Source organism: Plecotus auritus (assembly GCF_963455305.1).
Source record: "Plecotus auritus genome assembly, chromosome: 11".
In the NCBI taxonomy this organism is placed as follows: Eukaryota; Metazoa; Chordata; class Mammalia; order Chiroptera; family Vespertilionidae; genus Plecotus; species Plecotus auritus.
Window position 1 is genome coordinate 32,611,512 of NC_137777.1, and position 25,660 is coordinate 32,637,171.

At 38.0% G+C, this 25,660-nt stretch overlaps 1 protein-coding gene across 3 annotated transcripts in view; it reads right to left on the minus strand.

Moving 5' to 3' along the window:
• Window positions 1-25,660, minus strand: part of TOX (thymocyte selection associated high mobility group box) — a 305,837-nt gene that overhangs the window by 125,050 nt on the left and 155,127 nt on the right. For all 3 annotated transcript variants that reach the window (XM_080646462.1, XM_080646463.1, XM_080646464.1), the window contains exon 3: window positions 6,010-6,252. In XM_080646462.1, the coding sequence (XP_080502588.1) occupies window positions 6,010-6,252 (243 nt within the window). The remainder of the gene's footprint in view (window positions 1-6,009; window positions 6,253-25,660) is intronic.

A 25,660-nucleotide genomic window follows, 5' to 3' on the forward strand; every position in this document is an offset into this window, starting at 1 on the left:
TTGTATGAAAGAGCTTCTGTTGACTGCACAAAGAACAAGCAATCGCTACATATATGCCGGGCAGCGAGGCTTGGGTGACTTTATACAAGGTTGCATTTTGCCTTCCACCAATCCATGATTAACCCAGCAGTGAATGTACCAGAGTGGAGAGGAGAAGGAGAGGCTCTCGATTTCGGTTTGTAGGAACCAAAGGATTTTTTTCCTGAAACCACAAATAGTTAACGTGGACATTTTCTTATCCTACCTTCCTCCCCAACTGGCCCTGCAGTTTCTTCCTAACAACAGGAAAGCACTGTTCTTTCTCACAAAGCAACGTCACTTCTTCTTACTGGCGGAATAACATTTTCCTCCCCAAAGAAAGGTTCTATTCAATAGATTCAAATATCTTAATAACAGAATAGGCGGCGGGGGACAGGTAAAAACACGGAGGAGCCGAAGTGATAGTAGGAAAAATCATTAAGTAACTAAAGTGACAAGTTGGGTGAGTCTCGACCCTGCATCACAATTGTGTGGTCGATAGAGAATGAAGCACAGGAAAATGCGAACACGGGAAATGTGAACAAGGGGGATGAACAAGAGCAAAGCCCCCCTGGCTGATTCCTGGCTTCCCCTGGCTCCAAGGAGCTCGGTTCGGAGCCCCTCATCTAGCCCAGCCCTGCTGCTATGGTCAGGGCGCCATGCATGGCCCATGGCTAACAAGCTTGTCCAAGGCAGAGCCTGGTTCTCTGGACTCTCATGTGAGTGCTCGTCTAACCGTACTCCACTCCTTGATCAGTTACCCACTGTCAATTACCCACAGGGGGATTTTGAGAAAAAGGAACTTTTACAGATTGGATCATGAATGGCTGTTTGACTTGGACCTAGAAAGTCAGAACTAATTGGCACTTATTCGACAGTACATACTAATAGAAATTCTACCCTGGTTTATAGCCCGAGCTTGGAAAATAGGGGCTTTAAGAAAATGGAATCTTTTCCAAAGTGCCAGAAATCTAACTTCTTGCAGAGTCCTGACTGACTGCTAACACATGAAGTGGCACAGGCCGGAACATGCAGAAAGGAAGCGGGAAGGAGGAAACGGCACTCTCTGGATGCTTCGTCCTGTACATGTTTATGGTGAATTGTAGAAGGCAATCTAGATAGTCTACCCTGGTGACCTGTATCGGGAAGAAATTCTCACGGACTGTATCGAGCACCAAGTGCGAGTCAGGCACTATTTTATAGATAGGAACTAATTTAATGCTCACAACATTGTGGGATTAAATATCTTATTATACCAATTTTATAGACAAGGAAACTGAGGCACAGGAAGGTTATATAAATTGCTGAATGTCACACAGCTGGTAAGTGGCAGTGCCAGGATTTGAACTGAGGCCATCTGACCCAAAGATGTCAATTTTAATAATAATGATATGTAAGGACACTCAGTAAAAGGCAGAGAGGCTTCTTTGGTTAATAGCAGGCTCATGGCTGTCTTTTTTTTTTTTTTTTGATAGGTCTGAAGAAGATTGAGGATTAAAGTATAAATAACTCTTTTGGAAAATCTTCCCTCTCATGCATTTTAACTTCTCTAAAAGAGTCATAAAAGCTTGCCTTTCATATTTTATTTAACAAACTTATATAATATTTCCTATGTGCCAACTACTAGTCTAAGCAATTCTCACTCATTTACCCCCACGAGGTAAGGACTATGATTATCCTTGTTTCAGACAAGGGAGCTGGGGTATTTGCTGGCTAAGGCACTGAGCAAGTCACTTAATCACGGTGATCCTCCATTTTCCATTTGTGAAACGGGGGTAATAATACTCATTCAGATATTGATTTCTCATATGGAACACGTTTTTATGTCTAATATATTAAACGTTTGTAGAAAATTCTTAAACTAAGTGAAATTGAATCACTTATATTGCCACTGGGGGCAAGGGCAAGAAAATGTATCTTTAAAATAAAATCTCAGAAGAAAACATTATATATAATAACTTATCTTTAAAATAAAAGCACAGAAAAGATGATATTATATATAATTACATTATAAAAGTAATAACATATAGGACATACAATGATGCATGTATGTTAAACATTATAATAACCTCTAAAAGATATAGAATATGTAAGTGAGCACTACAATATTGGACCCACCTATGTGAAAAGACTAACACAAAGATGCAAGCACCATACTAACAGCAAATAGTTCAGCTTTAATAACACTGAAGAGCTTTTGGAAAATAACATTGGAAAGAGTTGATCATATATATATATATATATATATATATATATATATATATATATATGCATCTCCGCCTAAGGTGGTTTATACTCACTGGATTTTAAAACTTAGAGCAAGTATATTACATAGGATCTGCAAGTGTTAGCCTTCTTCATTGTCCCCATTTTGCAGGTGGCCTTGGGAGAAGAACTCAGGAAAAGCAGTGTGATTTCTAGGTGGGCAGCATCTGCATCCTGATTTCTGTAGCCATCACTTCCTTGTCTCTATGAGCACTGACCTAAATATATTTCAACCATTGGCAAACCGATCAATAGCTGGTTGTTAAATTCTGTGATTACATTAGCAATGAACAAATTGCTACAGAAAGAGTTTTAGCCAGATTTTACAAAGAAGTGTGAAGAGAACATTTTATGGTCCTAAATTTCTTTTCAAAGAAAATAATCCCTTGGAGCTTTTTAAATGTAAAATACGACAATATGAAAGGTTGTTCATCTTTAGATCCATATGTAGTTGGGAATGATGTGAAAACAGCTTAGCAGCCCATCTTTCTTTTCACACTGTCACCACCCTGTGCACCTCCTCAACACCTCTGGCCTGGCTATGACAACAGGCTCCTCAGACTTTCCACACCTGCAGTTTCTTACCACTGCTATCCATCCAGGGAGGCACCAAAAATGTTTTCCGACAACACTGCCGTGAGTGAAAACAGCCAGAGAGTTTTTAGAATCCATCATATCAAGCCCACAGACCTTTGATTGGTCTTTGAAGTCTTTGGTCAAATCTCCCAACTTAAAATATCTAACCTGCTTTCCAATATGTGTTTTCTATTCTCTTTACTTGTCCAAATCATAACCATCTTTCAAACCCTGACTACAGTCCTACCTTTTCCACTAAGTTTTGTCAACTCCCAAACCAGATTTCTCTAATCTCCTCCAACTAGACATCCCTATGGGTTTCACATCCAGGAAAAGTGAATTGAGCACTTTGCTTGTCTCTCTCTAATTACTTCATGTCTCACTCTAATTGTTTCCTACCTATTCATGTATATTTTTCTGTAGTTTACAAGCTCCTAAGAACAGTGACCATGCCTTATCAATTACTTGAGCCCTTTCAAACATTTAGACCATGGTAAGACTTAAAATGTACACTGATGGATGTCATTTTGGATACATGACAGCTCGAAATAAGAAGGGAAGAAGCTCCTTATTTCTCAAAGGAATGAGTAAAAGCCACTCAAGTTGACCCTTCCAACTTTACTAGAATTCTATTGCAACTTTATAGTGTATCAAACTCTGGCTCCTGGAATCCAGCCAGAGATCAAAGCCTTGAAACAGGATGTTTACAATCGGTTTAAACTCCAAATCTTTCTCCAAGACCACTGTGGCTTAAAAAAATGGGTTTAATGAAAATTTAATGTTAGAATCAATATTATAAACCAGACGTATGCTGTTCAATATAGTAGTTTTATAAGGAATATGGGGCTACTTTAAAAATAATTAAAATATAATAAAATAAAAATTAGCCTTTCATTCACACACACTAGCCACATTTAGAACACTCAGTAGCCAGTGGCTACTGTTATTGGACGGTATGGATAATGGAAAAGCCATTAGCACAGAAAGCTCTACTGGACAGTGCTGAAGCCTATCTGAACTCTTACCAAGACCTGGATTAGCTTGGAGTAGCTTTTTACTTACAGTATAAAGTGCTAGGAACAATTCTATGAGTAGGCAAAGTAGATGCCCACTCACAATGTGGTTTGAGAGGTATTGGGAAGGCTCACAACCCTTGCTAGGTTCTCCTGGCCAAGAACTAGAATAGCAGGTTAGAGCTTCATCCCTTTAGTGTAGGCCAATCAGGACCCCTCTGCCTTATGTTAAATGATCCAAGGAAAATACCATGCCTATGGAGAAATACTGAAGCTTGGTTTGGAGCATTCAGTTGGGTGGGGACAGCATAAAGAAATGGTGGATGAGCTGAAGCTCCTGAGAGGTTAAGAAGAAAGCACAGTGGAGGAAGGGTCTGGAAAGTGGTGTGTTTCACAGGTGTGACTAGTTCCAGTCCTGAGCACCATTTGAGAATGGAGTGATTGCCAAGGATGGTAAATCTGGGATAATCTCAGACGCATATTCACTAAAGTTGTGCAAGCATCTCTTAAAGAGTAAATGGCTTATGGAGAAGGTCCTAGGAAGGCTAAGTAGGTAAGTTATAGAAAGGAAAAGTTTGGGCACTTAAACTATATGTTTGAATATCTATCTCATCAACCCTCCTACGGCCAACTTCATTGGCACTATGAGGAAGGACCATAGCAGACAAAACTGGTATTTTATACACTGTATGTACTCTTCCTCTCTTCAGTGAATGTGGGTGCCTACTGACTCATGAACTGGGTCTGAAGACTTAGCCCCAAAGAACAGCCTGTGATTGTTCAAGGTGACTGTTTTAAAGTACATTCTTCAGATTTACATATTTAGTGTGTTTGTTAAAAATACATTCTCTACTTTATGGAGTCACAGTTAATAGTTCCAAGGTAAATATAGACAGACAAATATAACATGAAACACTGGGACAACAGTGCTGAGTTTTCCACCACTGCTAGTACTGTGGATGGGTTCTCCCCTCTTGGCCAACCAGCTACCTGCCAGTCCTTAGAAATCTTACACTATTATGGCATTAGGCTCTGGGCTCCATTCCTTAAAAACACCACTGTGGGCTTTCTTTCAACTCTACTTCACACACAGGAAAACCTTCCTGTGAAATCATTCAAGATGATATATCTCCAATGGCTTAGGTAAGTGATCATATGAAACATTTTTTAAAAATCAGAAACAATATAATATGAAGACATTAATAAATGTGTTCACTGTGAATATGACAGCATTGTTCAGCGATTTGCAAAAATACAATAGAGTTAGTTAGACTGTTAAGTGATTGAAGAACGGAAACGAAAGAACACTAACTCAAAGTCATTGTTAACCCTGGAGAGAGTTTTATGATGTGGTAAAAAGCTCTGCCCTTAGCCATATGCCACTGAAAAGGTGTTTCAGTACCTGTGATATAGACAGAGAAATTAAGTTTTAGATGCCATAAAAATCAGAAGGAAAGATTACATGATAAGTCAGGGATGTTCATCAACAATATAGATCCCTGGACTCTGGGAATTTAATCTGTGCTAGTTTGCTTGATGAAACGCATTCCCACTAAATTTTAGAAACATAGAACATTAGAAGATTCTGAATCCAACAGGTCCAATACTCTGAAACACATTAATGGGGATACATTTTGATTGTAAGAATTATACCTCCAAAATGAAAATACTTTTGTTGCTTCCTTATTATGTAAATTTGTGGAATTTGAGAGTGGAAATAGGGTAGAAAGCAAATTTAATAGCGGTTCCTGTTCAGATGGGAATTATTGCTCGTGGGGAGGAATCCCGCACTAGATGAGAGGTAGCACCTTTTAAGATAACTTTTTATCTGAAAGCCAGTAAGATGGTTAGCCTTTATAAGAGAACAATCAGTGTCAAAAAGTATTTAGTACTTTGGGTTATAAATATGCATAATCAAACATGTCATGAATTGATTTTGCCTAGACTTAAATATAAAATGGAAAAGTGCTTCAGATTTTACAGGACTTCTGGAGAACATTTTCTGTAGCTTTAAACCTATTTCTAGTTTCAGAATGCCGCGTTATTACAGTGCAGAGCTTCTTGCATTAAATTCCACCCTGCCTCCCCCCCACTATGTCCCTTGCCCCCCACCACAAATGGGTAAAGAGAGTCTTACCACAGAAATGGAGTTGGTAAGCAGTGCTCCGTCCTGTCCCAGCATGTTGGACACGGTGATTTCAGGTAGGTCCATGTTTTGTGGATGAAATGGTAGCAGGCCATTATGGTTCATTGGGTGACACAGAGAGTGGTAACCAGTTTCAACTTCATTCAGGTGCACCAGCGAGTGGTCGGGGAGGGAAGGAGGAGTGATTGGTGGGATGTTGAAGTCCTCACTTTCCAGGCTCGGACCAGGGTAGGACTGCAAAGACACAAAGTGATATTACTGCCAATCATTGCTTCCTTTTTCTCATTATGAACGAACTCACACACACCCTTCAGACGTTATTACGGGCAGCGTTATGGATTTGGCAAAGACGTTTCAAACACTCAGATTATACTGCTGCAATTTCACTATTGTGCACGGAAGAAAATTGCCTCAAAGGCACATCCACTTCTCATGCAAGGAGTGCTTCCATTAGGCAGTTTTATTTTTCAGGAAACTGAACACAAACAGATTTCAAAAGTCCCATTAAATTTTTCCAGAGTTTTAATCTAGCTTAATACCTTTTTCATAAGAATTGTGGGGAAGGAAGGCAATTTATAAAGTTAATGTTTGATCCAACATGTTTCATAGGACTCCCTACTGCTCAGATCATGAGATGTAATAAAACGAATTCCAGAAGTTCTGGGGCAATTTGCTCTTGGGTTTTGAAAAGCTACAAGCTCACAACTGGCGAAAGGCAAGTAATTAGTAAGGAAACAACTGAAGCAATATGGCATAAGTGTGATTGCATAGAAAGTTTGAGATATAAAAAAAAATTTCACTAAAAATGATTTTTTATCACAAAAATTATATTATCAAAGTAAAAATAAAGATAGCTCTTTCTATGTCTGACTATTCAATTTATTTAATTTGTAAAAGTTAGTGTTTAGTTTTCATCAATAATATTTTTGCAGTCACTTAAATTCAGTTCAGCCAATTCTGAAAGGCAAAATTAACACAAATTTTTTATAATACTAGCTTAGAAATAAAAGTCAATCAGTGAAATAACAACATAGGTAGGACTTTTTCACATGGAAAGTAACTTTAGATAAAAAAGGAAGGGAGGGAGCAAAAAGGGAAGGAAAGATTACATGAAGAAACCCCTGTCTAAAAGTGGGACATGGCAAATACTGAAAATCTGAGAAAGAACTGAATAATAAAATATTGCTATCAATTAACGTTAAGACACAGTGATACTGAGCAGGTATCCTGGAATGAAAGGAAACAATTTTGGTCCACATAATTTTTGCAAAGCCTGTCTTTCAAATTAAGTGAGTCTTCACAGTGTTTGAGTGCATGGGTAACAAGGACTCGTTTGTCTCACAGCACAGCGCCTGCTGAAGTGTGCAAGATTTGAAATGAGCAGGCAGAGGGTAGGAGCCAAAGAAAGTAGTGTAAGGTATTCATTGGGTGTTCAGCCAATAAGCTTCATGCTCCTGTGTCCAAGAGCCTGGGGTTATTTTTTCCAGATGGCGTCTATTTGTCTAACAGAAAGAAAATCTTCAAGTTGCACTTGCTAAATGTTGTACAACTTTTGATATATTTGCTTAGGTGCTGTCAGAAGACATGATGAAATGAAGAGCTACTTGGGACATCTGGAATTGAGACCTGGTCACACAGAGGCACGTGTAGGTTACAGACTGGGGGTATATGAAGGAAAGGTTTGATTCATCTGCAGATCGTTTCTCTGAAATAGCTAAAGTTCTGCTAAAAACACAAACAAAATTGCCAGCTCTAAAAGTTCAATCATTACTTAACCAAATTTTCTTCTTTACATTGTATCTCTCTCCTCTGAAAAACATATTAGTGCTCTATGTCAAAATTATAAGTTTGACTAAATTTTCACTGTGTCATATATTTTAGACCTTGTGCCTTATAGATCTAACCAGGGGTCCTCAAACTTTTTAAACAGGGGGCCAGTTCACTGTCCCTCAGACCGTTGGAGGGCCGGACTATAGTTTAAAAAAAAAAAACTATGAACAAATTCCTATGCGCACTGTGGGCCCGGGACGTGTCGGCTGCTAAGCAGGACAGGCAGCGGTACCCGGCGGGCTGGATAAATGTCCTCGGCGGGCCGCATGTGGCCCGTGGGCCGTAGTTTGAGGACCCCTGAAACCATCAGTTCTGGTACAAATATTCATATAAGAAGCATAAAAGATGTGAAATTGGGGGGGGGGGCATGGAAGAGAGAGGAAACACGTTTATTAATGTTGATTTAATATAAAGCACTGTATTGAATCACTGACGATGTCTTCATTTAATCCTTACAATAATCCTTTGTGTAGCTATTATTACCCTGATTTCCTGAAGAGAAAATTGAGGCTCAGAAATTAAATACCTTGCACTAGGCAGATAAATAATCAACACAGTACATATGAGGGATGAATATATGAAGGAGGAAGGCATTTTTATGCTGTAATACTTACATAAGTATTTTAATTGCTATTATTTTATTATGTAGAATGATATAAACTCAACTGTTTCTGATGAACAAAATTTCGTAATTTAAGAATTGGGATTAACAGAAAAGATCTGATATTAATATCAGATCTTTTCTTGTCCCAAATTCCACCCAATGCCACCCCACTAAAATATTTACTCTCTATGAGCACAAGAAATTATAACTCGTCTCTTTGTCAACATTTTAAAGGCTGAACTCATTGATACATATATTTAAAGAAGTGAATCGGTGTTTCTTTGAAACTTTCCTGGATAAGGCACAATTAATGCCAGCAATAAAGGAGAAAGATGTTTTCAATTTCATAAATGTCATTAAACCTCTGAAATATCCATGGATATTCTACCCATGGTATACCATAACATTGCATTCTAGAATTTTTCCAGTAGTTACATCTTAATTTGTGGTGTTCTAAAGGAAGGTTTAATTGGTATCAATTTACATTCAGTGATAACAATTATGCTGCAATTGAACTAAGCTATATGGTTTATCTTCATGTAATCACACATTAATGTTATTTAATCCAGCATTTATACACCAAGACCACAGATTCCACAACTTAACCAGTAAGTTGTGGATCAAGGATTTTAACAACATAAGGTTACCTAATAGTTTCTGTTCTTTACGTTCAAAGTCATGGCATGCCACGAGCCTATTACAGTGTAACTGATGCCATATAAAAGTACCATGGCAATTGTTTAAATGTCAAAATGTCACATAATCTATAAAAACTTCAATGCCAGACTAATTGCTAATTCCTCAACATTGAGTTCTATGCATTCCATCTTTATTTTGATTTTTAAAAACTTAATAGAAATGTTTGACTTAACAGTAAGTTATATATTAGAGACAATTTGTAGTTTTGGGGGGAATGTATTAAATAGGATATGATTCAATATTTTTCCTTATTTTCTGTGAAGCTGCCTGGTTAGAATCAGCGTTCAGCATTTGTTGAATGAATTAACAAATGAATCACTAAATGAATGAATACATGAGTGAAGGAATGCTAAAACGACTCTTTAAAGCAGTGGTTCTCAACGTTCCTAATGCCGCGACCCTTTAATACAGTTCTCAACCTGTGGGTTGAGAACCACTGCTGTAGAGCGTAAGACCATAGGATTCATTAACAGTAGCAAAATTACAGTTATGAAGTAGCAACGAAGATAATTTTATGGTTGGGGGTCACCACAACATAAGGAACTATATTAAAGGGTCGCGGCATTAGGAACGTTGAGAACCACTGTTTTTAAAGGAACAAAGTTTGTGAATATACCAGTGTTATAACATGGGTTTGAATAAACATCTTATCTTGTATTCCCAAGACTTTGCACTGGTCAGTTCACAACATGGTATGTAATGTTCATCTCTCAGCATGTCAGGAAGCAAAAAATATCCTGTGAGAGATGTAAAGGCTTAAGCAGCCAGAAGACGGCTGGGGCAGAGAAGTTTGGTGTCCTTCGCTGGCCATTGGTGTGTTGCCTTAAAATGGATTGCACCTGCCCTAACCAGTTTGGCTCAGTGGATAAAGCATCGGCTTGCAGAATGAAAGGCCCAGGTTCGATTCTGGTCAAGGGCATGTACCTTGGTTGCGGGCACATACCCAGTGGGAGGTGTGCAGGAGGCAGCTGGTCAATGTTTCTCTCTCATCGATGTTTCTAACTCTATCCCTCTCCCTTCCTCTCTGTAAAAAATCAATAAAACATATATTTTTTAAAAAATGACTTGCACCTACCATTCTATAGTGACACAGAGGTCCCAGGGGGTTTGGGTCCTCTTGGCTCTCAGAAGGTGTTGGAGCCTAGTCCCCACTGCCGGTAGAATGTCAGCTAAGGACTTGGTGGGAGCCTTGGTTCCCTATCAGGTCTGATGGCCCATGGCTGGCCATTAGCAAGGGCCTAATTAGACAACTGGGCATAGAGGAGCTGGGAGGGCACTCTGGTCATAGAAACAGGAACATTGGTGATGAGGCCCAAGGTTCCGTTGTCAGAGAAGGTAACACAGTGGGCCCTCTGCGCTTGTCTACTGACTTGGGGTTCTTTTCTGACTTGGGCTTATTCTCCTCCTGCAAGTCTCAGTGAGGCCAGGAGTTGAAAGGTTCTTTCATTTTCCAACTCTCTTGGGACCAAAGATCAATTATCCTACCCAATACCCTTGCCTATCTCATGAGACACAGAACGAGGTTTTTGTTGTTGTTGTTCTGTTTTTAAGCTGAGTTAGGGACCCCCAACGAGCCAATCCATGCCCTCAGAGGATCTATGCTGAATGCTGGAGAACAGGTGTGGACCTTCAAGATGGTATCATCTTTCTTATCACCCTTTTACCCTTCCCAGTTTAGAGATCAGACTTCTACCAGCAGTCTGAGCCATACAGCTTCCCTTCTCCCCAAGGAATGATAAAAGTCAGTGTTGACCATCTATACAAATGGAGAGAAAATATTTAGGAATCATGGTATGAAATTCAAGCTAATACTTTTAATGTTATCTTGGATCTTCACCATGTTAAAGAAAGGTAAATTGCAAAGAAACATGCAAAGTGAGTTTCCTCAAAAAACTGAAAATGGAACTCCCATTTGACCCAGTAATCCCACTCCTAGGAATATATCCTAAGAAACTAGAAACACCAATCAGAAAGGATATATGCACCCCTATGTTCATAGCAGCACAATTTACAATAGCTAAGATCTGGAAACAGCCTAGGTGCCCGTCAGTAGATGACTGGATCAGAAAACTATGGTACATCTACACAATGGAATACTATGCTGCCATAAAAAAGAAGGAATTCTTACCATTTGTAGCAACCTGGATGGAATTGGAGAACATTATGCTAAGTGAAATAAGCTAGTCAGTGAAAGAAAAATACCACATGATCTCACTCATTTGTGGATAATAAAAAACATCATAAACTGATGAACAAAAAGATAGATACAGAGGCAGTAAAGCATCAAACAGACTGTCAAATTACAGCGGGAAGGTTAGGGAGAGGTGGGGGAAATAAGAGATCAACTGAAGGACTTATATGCATGCATATAAGAGTAACCAATGGATGCAAAACATTGGGGGGTGAGGGCATGTATGGGAGTGGGGTGGAGGGCAATGGTAAGATATGTACACATATAATACCTTAATAAAAAATTTAAAAAAAGAAACATGCAAAGTGATTTGCTAGAAAATAGAGCCAGACTGCAAGATCCAAATGATTAAAAAACTTAAAATTATATTATTGCTACATAACCAGATTCTCCCTGATCTTAAGCTACTCACTGGTCCTAGACACAGGAGAGTCTCATCATATTGCTGGTGCTGGGATATATCATACACTGTGCACCCCTGTGTGTTCAGGGAGCAGGAGGCAAGGGTCATGGAACATGGGTGGGAGTGGGCTGTACTATCACAATATTTGGCTAATTCTGGAATATATATGAACTTTTCAGGGCCACAAGGGGACTGCTAGAAGCATTAAAGTAGTAATTTCAAATTATAGCATAATCTTCCTAAAGAGAGTATTTTTCTAGTTCTAAATAATAGATTCAATGACTATTTCAAGTAATTTTCTTAAGTGCTTACCGTAGGAATTCGCATAGTGAGCTTATAAAGTGCTACATCTTTCTTGATGAGGAGGAGACAGATTTTGGTCTGGTTGAGGGGCCTCATAACGATTCCCTCAGTGACTGAGAAGGAATGTCGGAAAGAATTGAGGCTCTGGAGTCCAATAGACAGGGGCTGCAGCCTGGTTCTTTGAAGCATTTATTTCCATGAATTCTTAGGCAAGTTTCTCATTCCTTGTGAGTGAAAGTTTCAAAATCTGCTTTATGGGGTTCTTATGAGCATTGGAAACAAAAACCTAAGACAGCTAAAGAGCCCAATAATATATGTCTACCACAAAGGAAGTTCTTACAAATGTCAGCTTTAGCATAGCTCCCGTTATTGTTACATGGGTTTATATATGCCATGGATGGGGTCATAGCCAAGAAGGACAACTATGGACAGCATTGGAGAGAACTCAGACATCATAAAGGAATTTCAGTATACTTGCCATTGATCAGACCTCTCATATTGAAGCAAGGTGTACATAACATATTCACCTAATTGCTCCCCATAAACAGCTAAGATAAAATTACTCCTTTATTTTATTTTATTTTATTTTATTTTATTTTATTTTATTTTATTTTTAAAAAAATACATTTTATTGATATTTTACAGAGAGGAAGGGAGAGGGATAGAGAGCTAGAAACATCGATGAGAGAGAAACATCAATCAGCTTCCTCCTGCACACCTCCCACTGGGGATGTGCCCACAACCAGGGTACATGCCCTTGACCGGAATCGAACCTGGGACCCTTGAGTCCGCAGGCCGACGCTCTATCCACTGAGCCAAACTGGTTTCGGCAAATTACTCCTTTATTTTAAAGAGATTATAGTTTTGAAATGAAAGGATAAAAAGATAGTGGAAAACGGCAAACAGATGAAGGAGGACAATGACCTCACGTCCAATGTGCCACAACTCTGCTTTTGCTGAGAATTCTGCTGGCAGATCAGCAACTCGGGCTGAGCATTTCCTGACAGTTCCACTCCTATCCATTCGGGCAAAAGGCTAATGAATTTGTGAACCAGAATTTCAGTGTCTAAGTTGGCAACAAAAACTATACTTTCTTGCTGCCTTGTGTCTGTAGGAAGGCTACCTTCCCTGGGAGATTTCTGGCAAGGAAGTCAGACTGTTAATCAGATGGATCATTTATCAGATGAGAGTCCAGAGATGGGGTTAAGAAAGGAACAGCGGGTCCTTCGGTGTGTTTTGATTTGATCTGTTTGGAAGCTTTTCTAGCCATTAGGCTGAGGTCAGTGTCCTTCCCCATGTCCAGCTTGCTCCAGCCCCTGCCATCCCTCCGACCCCCTTTGGTGAAAAAGGAAAGCAAATTTCTCACCTGGTTTCTGAAAGACCTCATTCTCCCTGTCTGTTTAATTACACACTCACATTCCTTTTTAATCGTATTGCTTTACATATTCCATGACCTGAGTATCCTGTTTATATTATTTTCTCTTTTTTCCAATCCACATGTCCTTTGGCTACAGCCTGTTCTTATTTTTTTATTCTTATTCTACATTATTACATCTGGAAGTGGGATGTTAATTAGGCTGATTTTTCTTTGGACTACAGAAAATTCTTGTTTTCATACTGTCTAAAGAGTGTGTTAATATATGCTGACCAGGAACAAATAATGAGTAATTTCTTCTGGCCTTTGCCTTTTCTTTTCTTTTTAAAACCTAGTTTCTCCACCAGAGGAACCTTGCATTTGTGGGTCACTGTCCACATATTGCAATCATTATATAGAGCACTCAATCTTTGGTGACAAGAAGTCCCATAACTCAGAAGAATTTAAAAATATCATCTTGTACATATCTTTAAATTATGTGATGGCTTCATGCAATCATGCATACACTAAAATATGGCTATGGTTATAACATTGTAAAATATGTTTCTCATATAGCTCTTTATTTGAAAGATAAATAAATAGCACTGCCATCAAGCATATACAAAATGCCTTAATTTTTAATCTGCAACATAATTCCTGAAAGTTCATGATAGAAAAATGCCAATGTTTAAACATGTTTCATCTTCTATTATTGAAAATTCTTGTAGCATGATTCAAAGAACTGAATAGAAAACAAAGTAAACTAAGGAATTCATTAGATAAATAATAAACTTCCTCTGTATGTTTTCAGAAGTTAAGATATTGCATGTAATGGTGATTTCTCTCAAAAGAGTTTAAACAGCATCTCCTTTTTCTTTTGAGAAGACTTTTAGAAGTAGGTAGTTTTCAGATTCTTTTGTCTCTGCATGAACAAGGGTTGATCACTTGAGACTATAATGTATTACTGTGGAAAGCTTCAGTCTGTTACATAAATCATTTTAACACTCAGCAAGAATTGTCCAACAGTGCCATTGATGTGCTCAAACCAATGATCCTGCAAACAATTTTTTTGTCTTTCTTCACGTGTTGGACAATAGCAATAAATCATCTTCATTTAAAAACACACAATGTACTAATTTTTCAAGCAACAGTTATCAAAATGCAATTTTTTGGTAGAAAGTACATTTATTTTATTTGTGCTCATTAATGTTTGTAAACTGTGTTGAGTAAAAGGGAATGAATGCCTCGTTTTCCATAGAAGCATTTGCTGTGCAAATGTATAAGGCATCTACAAAGTGTGACTTGAGATCCAAACAATTATAAGATGAAGTTTGTTACAAAAAAAGTGAATTAGAAGAGATATAAGTATCTCGGTTCCCAATAAAGAGCATGTTCAAAGTGTCAGGCTTAGTAATATCAGAGTGTAAATAAAAGAGGAATGATGTGAAGCTGGGATGATGAAGGGATTGTTGTAAACAGATTTACCCTGGTAACAGGGCCTGAAGATCAGACACTTCTGCTGCAATGCACTAAGTGATCAAGGGAGGACCACAAAACTGACAAATGAAGGACTCCAGACAATGAAGCAAGGAGGTTCAACTGCAAGGTGAGGTTGTTAATCTTCAAGAAAATGTCAAGGGCAAGATTGGTTTCACCAATCAAAAAAAAAAAAAAGGAAAGAAAACACACACACACACAAACTGTGGGGTACTGGACCCAATGCAAGCCTTTACTGGGCCTCATTTTTTATTGGATTATGGTTTTTCAAAACCAGGGACCAAAGTTTGAATGGGATCAGAAAACAGTGTTAACTTGATGCCGCCCCAGAGAATGTCTGACATTGGACTAGGATTGGGTGAACTTGGACCCTTGAGGTGGGATTAACGGGATGAAGCTTTGAGGATTCAGGGGTATCCAGGCAGGAAGCCAAGTACTCTCAGGGCAGCCCAGTGCACACTCCTGTGACATGACCCATGCCAGGACCACCTCTCTAGGGACTTCCAGAAAAGTCCTTAACATTTACATATGACCTTGCTCCTGCCACTATTCATTCATGACACTGAAATGGGGAAGAGATGTGTTTCCTCACAGTATTATTTGGGGTACACACGAGTCTCCGAACTGTAGTTATAGGGGATATTTTAAAACCAAGTGTGTGTGCAGTTGTTATAAGGACCTGTTCTCTGGCTAAAAAAACAAAACAAAAAACCCCCCAAAAAACCCACACACATAAAAAAAAAAAAACCCAAACAAAAACAAACAAAACAAGCTTCTGGGAAACAAATAATGTGCTCCCCCCACAACCCACAACCCACGCACGGTGATTAGGGAGAGCAGGTAGAAGAGCAGGAGTTACTTCTGAAACCCTAATGGGGGTCCAAGTATATTCTTCCGGTAATAGATCATCATTCCATATGCAGTGTTCAAAGGGGATAATTAAGACATTTAAATTTAATTGTTTGGTATACAATTTTATGCATAAATACATTCTACACTTTTTTTAGTTTTCCAAATGTTTTCAATTCTCAAATTCAGTTCAAATATTCTGAGATTTAGTTTTATCCCTTTTTTGCTTCATTTTATAAATAATCCATGTTAGCCAGAAAATATACATGAAAAAAAAACAAAAACCACTCTTAATCTTACTATTCCGGGGGAAATCCTCACACTCTTAAGACATGTGTATCTTTCAAGATTTTTTCCATTCATATTTGCTATTTCGTTTTGTTTTTAAAAATAAAAGTCAGAAATGAAACATGGAGCTAGAAATGCTACATGCAAATCTCAGTTCATCTCTTCATATAAGTAGTTATTTAATTCCTCTAAGCCTCAGTTCCCAAAACTGTAAAATAGGGATGAAAAATATTTTTCAATTTATTAAGGGTATATCAGGATTATATAAGATAATATAAATAATCTGAGTAATATACTGGCTCATAAAAGAATCTGTAAATATTAGCTATATTATTACTAAACCATCATACAACTTAATCTGATCACTTAAAATGGATCATGAATAATTTTCATGTCAATTAATATCATCTACATTATTGTCTAATTAGCTGCAAATTGTGTACATGTTCTATAATATATTCTATCAGTTTCCTATTACCAAAATTTAGGGTGTTTTTTATTTTTCCCTGTTAAGAAGCATGCTGTGATAAATAAATAACCTTATGCATTTTTTTCCTTAAGATAATGATCTAAAGTACTATATTTATGTTCAAATGGAATCACAGAATATTTACTCAAGAGAAGACCCCAGAGACTATGCCCCCATTTTACAGATGAGCAAATTGAGACCCAAAGAGATAAAATGATTTGCTTGTATTTAGAGAACTAGTTGGGCAGAGGGGAAACCCATAACATCATTATAAATTTGTTTTTACATTTAATAATTAAATAAAATGCATTTTAAAAATCATCACCCCAGGATATGTTTATTGATTTTTAGAGAGAGAAGGGGTGGAGAAAGAGAGAGAAATATCAATATGATAGAGAAACATCAACTGGTTTCTCCTCATACACCCCCAACTGGGATGGAACCTACAACCTGGGTATGTGCCCTGACTGGGAATTGAACCAAGGTCCTTCAGTGTATGGGAAGATGCTCCAACCAATAGAGCCACACCGGTCAGGGCCATTGGATTTTAATATACTATTTAAAAATACTTAACTGCTTTTGAGCTTTAATAAATTATATATTTTCAAAACCTGGAGTTAAATTGATTTTTGCTTGTGGTCAGGTTCTATGCAGCAGACAACAGGGAGCTGAACTTTCAGTGTTGGCCTATTTTTCTATGGACATATTTTATATGTAAACTATTTTTCTATGGACATATTTTATATGTGAACTATTTTTCTATGGACATATTTTATATGTAAACTATTTTTCTATGGATATATTTTATATGTAAACTATTTTTCTATGGACATATTTTATATGTAAACTATTTTTCTATGGACATATTTTATATGTAAACTAAAAAATACATGCTATGGCCATGCTTTTCTTTTTTGCCTGTTGTGTGTAGAAATCTGTAAATGTTGGCCTCGTTAACTCACATTCTTTACAGAGGAGCCAGATTATTGGAGGAGGGGTCCTAAGCAGATGGCCTGGTCTCTTGGTTTGACTCTTCCTGTGAATAAGTGGCCGGGAAAAGGAAAGAGAGAGGCTCCCGTTTCTGCTCGTCACATTCATGCAATTCCTGCTCTGGAGCATTTACCATGGACCCACTGAAGGGGATATTTGAGGATCATCTCACTTCCTAAAATTTTTGCTACAAAGAAAGCTGAGAGGGAAGTACAGCTGAAGATGGGGACACAGAAGAAAAAAGTGGTGAATAACTGGAGACAATTTCCTGTTTGATGAAGATAAAATCTGTCATCCTTGAGTTACTGGGAAGTGGGATCCTTGGGGAAGAAGGGCAGGAAGAGTGAGCCGTCATCTATGAAAAGATCTCCTGTACTTTGTTAACCTTCTGGAGGAGAAAGAGAAAAACGTCACAGGTGGGAAAAGCCCTAGACCCGGACAAGAAAAGTATACAGAGGGAGCAGGGCACCAGTGGTGGCAAAGTTTGGAAAAGGTGGGGAAAGAAGAGAAGGGAGGAATTGCTGGTCTGGATGAATGAAACCAGGGAGAGCAAATAAACCCCTCACCTTGTACAGCTTTTATGTGTGTTTGAACAGAAATTAAATTGCTGCTCTTGCAGGTAAAAGATGGTCATATAGCTACAATTTCATTTGGTGCAACCTAATGTGTTCAGAGCATCCGCACACACGTTAGTTAACACATTGTAGTTATCTCAGTACTCACAAGGATTGAGGTTAGGACGTCAACATTCCAAACTAAAGTGAAGCCTGGCTGACCAAGGATGGAGTGTGATGTGGGTAACAGGCCTTCCCAGGCCAGAATCCTAGCTCTGATACTAGTAGTTACCTTTTTTTTTTTTTATGTTTTGCCCATCACTCTACCTCTCTCATCCTTGCTGAATTATTGTGAGGATTAAGTGAAAACAAAAAAACAAAACAAAACACCTTTGCTTAGTTCCTTGCCAGACACAGGTAGTTGCCAACTTCAGCTGTTATTATTGTTAGAGATCTAATTCATTCATTACACTATAGGTAAGGGGGATGCTAACCTACACTTCCAGCCAAGCAGAAATGTTCTACTAAAACGTATCATCATGTTGACAAGCAGGAAGTTTAACTGAAGTCAGAGCATAAGAAATAAACAGCTGGATGCTCCTGGTCCAGATGAGTCCAGACTGTCCCTAAAGGCAACTTCTATAGAGGGCTGCTGGCCTTGCACCACAGCAATCTTACTGCCTGCCCAACCATCATTCCTCTAAGGCCACTTGCTTGCTTTGTGAGTTCAGAAAATAAACCCACAGTGGGTTAGCTCTTCTCGAGGGAGGGCCTTCTCCTGAAATGCCGAAAGCCCAGCTGCATCCAGGGAAGCCTTCATTACTGGTCTCAGCTCGTGACCATCGAGAGCCCTTGTTAGTTTCAGACCCAGCTATTCCATCTGAATACTCGGATGGAATAGCTGGGTCTGAAGTCAGCTAGGACTCAGAAGTCACTTGTTTGCTACTGAAAGGATTACTCATCATAACTTATAAACAGCAAGGAATGTACAGAGGACATTTTCCCAGACAGTCACCAACTACTTTCAAACCATTGGGGTTATAGGTATAAGTTATATCCAAACTGCGAAATAACATAGATCAGAAAAAGCACAGGAGAAAGAAAAAGAATACGGATATAGATGAAGATTAAACTGAAACCTTTTTTGTGTTTCTGGGAAGTCTCACTAAATCTGCTCCCAAACCGAGGAACCGAAACTGCAAAGGGAAACTTGACACTTTTTTAAAGGTGTCTGGTTGACAGACGAGGATATAAGAAGGATGTCTCAGAAGAGATGCAGGTGGGTGGAAAATACCTCAGCTTTTCCAAGCCTCAGTGTTCTTATACTGAAAATGGGCAAAATCGTGTTTCGTTGATATATTGGCATATTAAAATTTGAGGGTTTGTTTAGAACAATCTTTAAGTCCCTTGGAAATGAAGACAGATGACATTGTTCAACATATTCCTATCTTAAGTTAAATATTATATTTGTTTTTAGACATTCTTTAATGACAGGTTTATTAGAATAAGTGCCAGAAAAGTATCTAGAATGTTATACATTGAAAAATTTAATAGAAAGGATCATTTAATTTTTTGTAATTGTTCATGTGCTAACATTAAAAGAAATATTCCAAATACAATTCTAAACAAGCCAAAGGACTGTCTTTAAAACGTATCACCTGCAGCTGCCTAACCGGCCAGGCTGTGTAATAGAGCCACACACCTCTTCCCAGGGCCTCAATGTCCTGGGGTCACTTGACAGCTTCCCACTGAGCAAATAATCCTCCAACTGGAGCTTGATACTTTGAGAATCTGTTGTTACCACCATGCTATTCCATTCAGACATTTTCATAATTTTTGCCCCTGAAATTTGTTTTCCCAATGCTTGAAAATCATACTGTTAGACAATTATAATAAAATTCTTGAGCATATCAGCAACAAACATTCATTTTCTGAAATAAAAAATGAGTCTTATGTTCACAAATCCCACAGCTTGGAAATGTATATGATACACAACATTTATCCTGTCAGCAGCCTCATTAGTGTCAATGAGTAGGAACTGGCAATCAGTAGATGGTGCGCTCTACATGTGTTTATGTTTTAAAATGTTCCTGAAATAGCTCCATTAAAGAGGTTGATATAAAACACTTCAACTGGACAAATGAATTTCAGCTTAAATTTTATGGTCTACTTACATTTTTTTTGAAGAATTCATATTTCTCATGTGAAATGATCATTTATAGCTAACAGTCAAAACCCAACTAAAAAAAATAATAAATAATAAAAACTCTGGTAAAGAATCATCTGAAGTTCACCCTCACCAATATGTAAATGATCAAGAAAATATGCAGAAAGACGGATGGGTGTTTGACTATCGAGAGCCCTAAGATATATATTTGTATGGTGCCCGTTTTCAGTATCCATACAGCTATTAAGACATTTTTATAAACTGTAAGAAATATGTGAGCTATTTCAAGATATAATTCTGAAAAACAGACTTCCATGTAAGAAGCCAATTTAGGAAGAAAACAACATAAACAATAGTAACTTGTGTGCTCAAGTGAAGCATCTTTTTAATTTTGAGTAATGAAGATGTCAAGCCAAATGCTAGAGTAGTTTAACTTAATTAGGTGGCCTATTTTTCCAGGCATCCTTTCATTTCCCATTGAAAACTCAGCTTGTATGCAAGGCAACAAGAGCAATTTTGTCTGTAATGAATACCTCCGGGACTGTGCAGAGTAATCATTTGAATGTTACACTGAAGACTGGTTTGAGTAACTAGTTTGAGCTTGTTAAGATGCCAGACTTTGTTGGACTAACTAGATTACTCAAAGCGCAGCAGCTTTGCCATTTATTGGGTCAATGGTCAAAAAGTCAAGTTGACTTTACTCCTGAAATTTCTGCCAAAAAGAACCAATCTAAAAGTAATTGGTCTAATTATAGTTTAAATTTATGTCATGATCATGGAAATTTTATGGCCCATAGTCAAGAATTTTTTTCCCCCCAAAATGCTCTTAGAAATATACTTTCTAGGTCCTTTTGTTATACCTCATTTACATTTTAACCTGGAGAATATTCTCATTAGAAAAACATGTAATTAAAAATACAGATATAGTTATTAATATGTTTGCAAACTCAAAACATTATAAGTTTAATAGATTTAATAAAATAGTGTGAAAAAAAGAAGGTGGAGAGTCCTTTTGGTTCTACAGCCTTTGTATTGCTGATGACAAACAGCAACATGGTATTATTGCAACAATAACTGCCTACTATTATCTAGTTTAGCATCACACTAATTATTTGAGCCCTGTACTTGAAATGATTCTCTGAAAAGGTGGGAGAGCTGGTGCCTTTTGTTATTGTGCAGAGGTGTTGACACCAGACAGAGGGATGCTAGTAGAATGGGATGGGCAGGGCCAGAGTTGCTAAATGTCTACAATGCAGGGTTGAAAATCATTGCATATAGAAAGTTCAAAGTATTAATGTGATTTAAAAATGTACACAAAATATTTGAATTCATTTACTCATCTTTCAACAAAAGAATGCAGCATACCTCTGAAGTGTTATTGTAGGCACAGGTGATCCAGAGAGAAACAAGAGTGAGTCCTACCTTCAAAAGCTCATAATCAGGTGGGCAAAGAAAAGGAAATTGGTGCCAATTTTAGGATGCTACATGCCACAGAGGGGCAAATATGTGCCTGGATAACTCCGACTTACACATACTAGAGGCATGGAGGTGTGTGAGTAGGGAAGAAACATGGATCATTCAGCAACAGTGAGAGGAGAAATGGAAAGGTAAAAGTGGGATGCAATGAGATGCGTTAATGAGAAACCGTGGGGCCCAGAACTCAAGCAGTAATTACGTACAAGGAAAAGAGGAGTCAGATTCAAAAGTTATGCAAAAAGGTGAATCAACACTATCTGCAATTAACTCAGGGCTGAGTGATAAGGGAGACTTTCCAAGTTTCTGTCTTGGGAGCTTGGGTAGGTGGTGTGAACTGTTATGACTACAGGCAATATAGGAAAAAGAAGTGTAGCGGGTGAGGGAGTTGGTTGAAGATGATGAATTTTGATTTTGATGCATTGATATGTTGAGGCTGAGCTATTGTCAGGGACAGGTGCCCAGTGAAGTTAAACCAAAATTCACATGAGAGAGCTGCCCTAGATCCACAGGCGCTCTTCAGCTTTTATATTCAAAGTGTGTGGTTTGAAATGTATGTCCAATGCTCAGTTGTGTGATTCTAGGGAAAAATAATAATATTGTCTATTTTATCACTGTTGTTTTTTAACCTTGAGATGTGAGGGCCCAGGTAAGAGAACATTTCAGTGAGGTAAGAGAAAAGAAGCCGAGAGAAACCTGATCCAACCTGAAAATCATCTAAAATGGGGTTCACAGTTCAGGACATTTAATATTTTGAGTTTACTATGATGCTCAGAATTAACAACAAAAACTTAGTTCATACTTATGCCCTAACTGGTTTGGCTCAGTGGATAGAGCGTCGGCTTGGGGACTGAAGGGTCCCAGGTTCGATTATGGTCAAGGGCGTGTACCTTGGTTGTGAGCACATCCCCAGTGGGGAGTGTGCTGGAGGCAGCTGATTGATGTTTCTCTCTCATCGATGTTTCTAACTCTCTATCCCTCTCCCTTCCTCTCTGTAAAAAATCAATAAAATATATTTTTAAAAAATTTAGTTCATACTTAAGGAATTCTTGTTCATGGAAAGAAGGAGGAAGAAAGGAAACTAAGAGGGAGGAAGGGAGGAAGGGAAGGAATGAAGAAAGCAAAGGAATAAGGATGGAAACCAAACAGAAGGAAATGGTTTAGTAAAATAGAGGCCAAGGTCAAAGAGGAAGTGACTTATTGAAATATGTTCCAATCAAGTAATCAAAGCTTCTTCATGACTTGACACCAGAAAAATCTTCTGATTCCCACTATTAAGCAATTATCTCTTATATAAAAAGACCAGTCCTTTTCAACAATTTTCCCACAGGATCCCAAAGGAGGCATGAAGGAGAGGGCTTTCTGGGTCAGAGAAGTGGTGAAATGGGTTGCCAGTGGGTGTGGAAAACTTGGAATAAACAGGTAGCCATGGAAAATGATATTCTGGGAACTGCCAGAGAAGAAGGAAGAATGAGAAAAAGTAATGCTAAACATTACTAAACTAAACATAAGTAACTAACCTTTTTGCCATAGGAAGTTCTGATAAAAACAAACAAACAAAAAACAAACAAAACAAAAAAAACAACAAAAACCCCCAGACTCCTCCTCTGTTTCCTTTGATGTACGCAATTCAAATGAACATTTATAGCTTGAGTACAATCACAGGTGAGGCTAGGGAAGGTACTATGATTCTCTAGAGCCTGGAGAAAGGGCCTGGGATTTTTTAGGGAAAGAGAAGGACCTCATAGCATGTGAACCTGAATGGGTCTGGGGAATGTGGAGAAGAGTTGGAGTTTGGGGGAGAAGCCCACCCTCTCTGCCTTATTGTTATGTATTCTGGCACATGGTCAATCCAACATGGCAGGTGAGGTGAGAAAGGAGTGAACTGATGAGGGACTGTTAGCCTCTCTTCAGTCGGCTTTCCTTTCATTAGCCCACTCACACTTTCCTACAAACTCTATAGGAGGGAACCTGTGATTTCATGAGGTATGGAGCAATGTGGGTCCTCTTAGTCAGGGTCTGGAAAGACACAAAGAAATCTTGAACTGCATGGTTCAAATTCTATCCAGAGTAAGAACTTTTTAAATGGTGTTTGAATTAAAGCACTGAGTGGCCAGCCCACTTTAGCCATTCATTATAGGAGAAAATAGCCAATATTCCAAGAATGGAACCAGAGAGGAGTGGAAATGTCATGAGTTTTTATTACATACTTGTCAGGCTTATTATGCAGTGGTATATTCAATTTAAAAGCTGCCTATCAATACAAAATTATATGCAAAATATTTTAAGGATTCTATACCCACTCAAGAGGTATAGAATGCATGCAGTAGATAGTGCCAAAGAGCCCTTTGGGACTGTCTAAAAGAATATCATTAATTTTTACAGTGTGCTTCCATTGCTGGAGCTATTCCAGCATTGGCTTTCTATAAAAATCATTTCAAGTTTAGAATTATGCTATTTGCTTGCAGCAACATCACAGGAGCAGTAGTGCACCATATGTTCCTACTTAGCAACTTAGTCTGTAAGTCCCAAAGCATGTACTGATTTGAAAATTGAACAGGAATTATAATTGTTGAGTGATGCTATGAGGCAAGTTGTCTTGGATTACTAAACTATGCAGATGTTTGATGTTATGTAGGAAAAAAGAACAAAACTTTTTTTTTTCCTGCAGGATGACTAAAATCTTATTTATGGTTGCTGAAAGGGGTAAATTGATTAAAAGTCCCTAAAAGAATACCAGGTAATGGATTCTTGAACACACTATATTACAGTAAACAAAAGAAATGTTAAGTGCAAAATTTAGCTAAGGCCATTGAATTTATGTAATTTGCAAGATTTATCCCCCTAACCCCAGAGTATGTATTATCTTATATTAGTCTATTTTTTTTAAAGCAGTACATTCTAAAAATGTTTTCAGATATGCTACGTTATTAAAAAATAGTTTGATTCTGGCACACAAACCTGACATATCTTACAAAGACAACGTATTTGGAGCTCTTTACTCCTTCATACATTTTATATTCTTGGTAACTCCTGACTGAAATGTTAAGAAAAATATTGTTAGCTGTTTGCTTTTAGTCAGGGCTTAATATTATCTGCTGTACTTGAATTTAAAAATCTAAGAACCCAAGCTTTTGTGATGTATATGCATTGAATTTCTAATCCTTTATCCAAAAGTCTTTAAGAAGGACATAATGATTCTCTGAGAGGGAGCAGCTGCTTTATAACCGCAATCATTTATTGAGTTTGTGTTTCTACTGTTTCAAACAAATTCAATTAGCCCTTACACTTCAAAACCCTAAAGGCACCAAAGAGATGATACTGGGTTGCTCTAATCTAATAGTAATACTAAACTTGTCAGTACAGTTTTGGGATTGATGGTTAGAAGAAAATTAATAGTAACATTTTTCATTTTTTAATCAAACAGTCCTATTCTGAACCACCTATGGATCTGGGAGGCTACTTAGCCGAATGAATTCAGTTCAGTAAGAATTTTAAATGCAAAGCTGGGCCTTCCAAAGGTATTCTGAGAGTGATCAACTCAGTTGAATAGAAGGAAATGTTGTCCGGATCTTTGAACTTCACCATGACCTTCTCCTCTGAACAATATAGTGTGGTTTCTAGAATGTCTGCCAGAGGAGGCAGTGATCATAACGACTTCTAAATGCAAAGTTCACGGAGAGGCAGGCCTGCCTCTGTTTTGAGTTAAACACAGGACATTTTGTTCTTAGGGAAATTTCAAAGCCTCACAGAGTGCACCCTTTACATATACATTAGATTTAATTCACTGACAACCACCAAGAAGAACAATAGAAGTTTTCTAATCCCCTCTGCCCCCACCCCTCCCAGTTAACAAATCTATTTGGGTAGTTATGTAGGTATTGAAAACTACAGTACTATGTTAGAGTTTCCACCATAGTCATTGTTACAGGAAACTCCAAGCTACCATGGTTTTATAGTCTTCTAGGAAA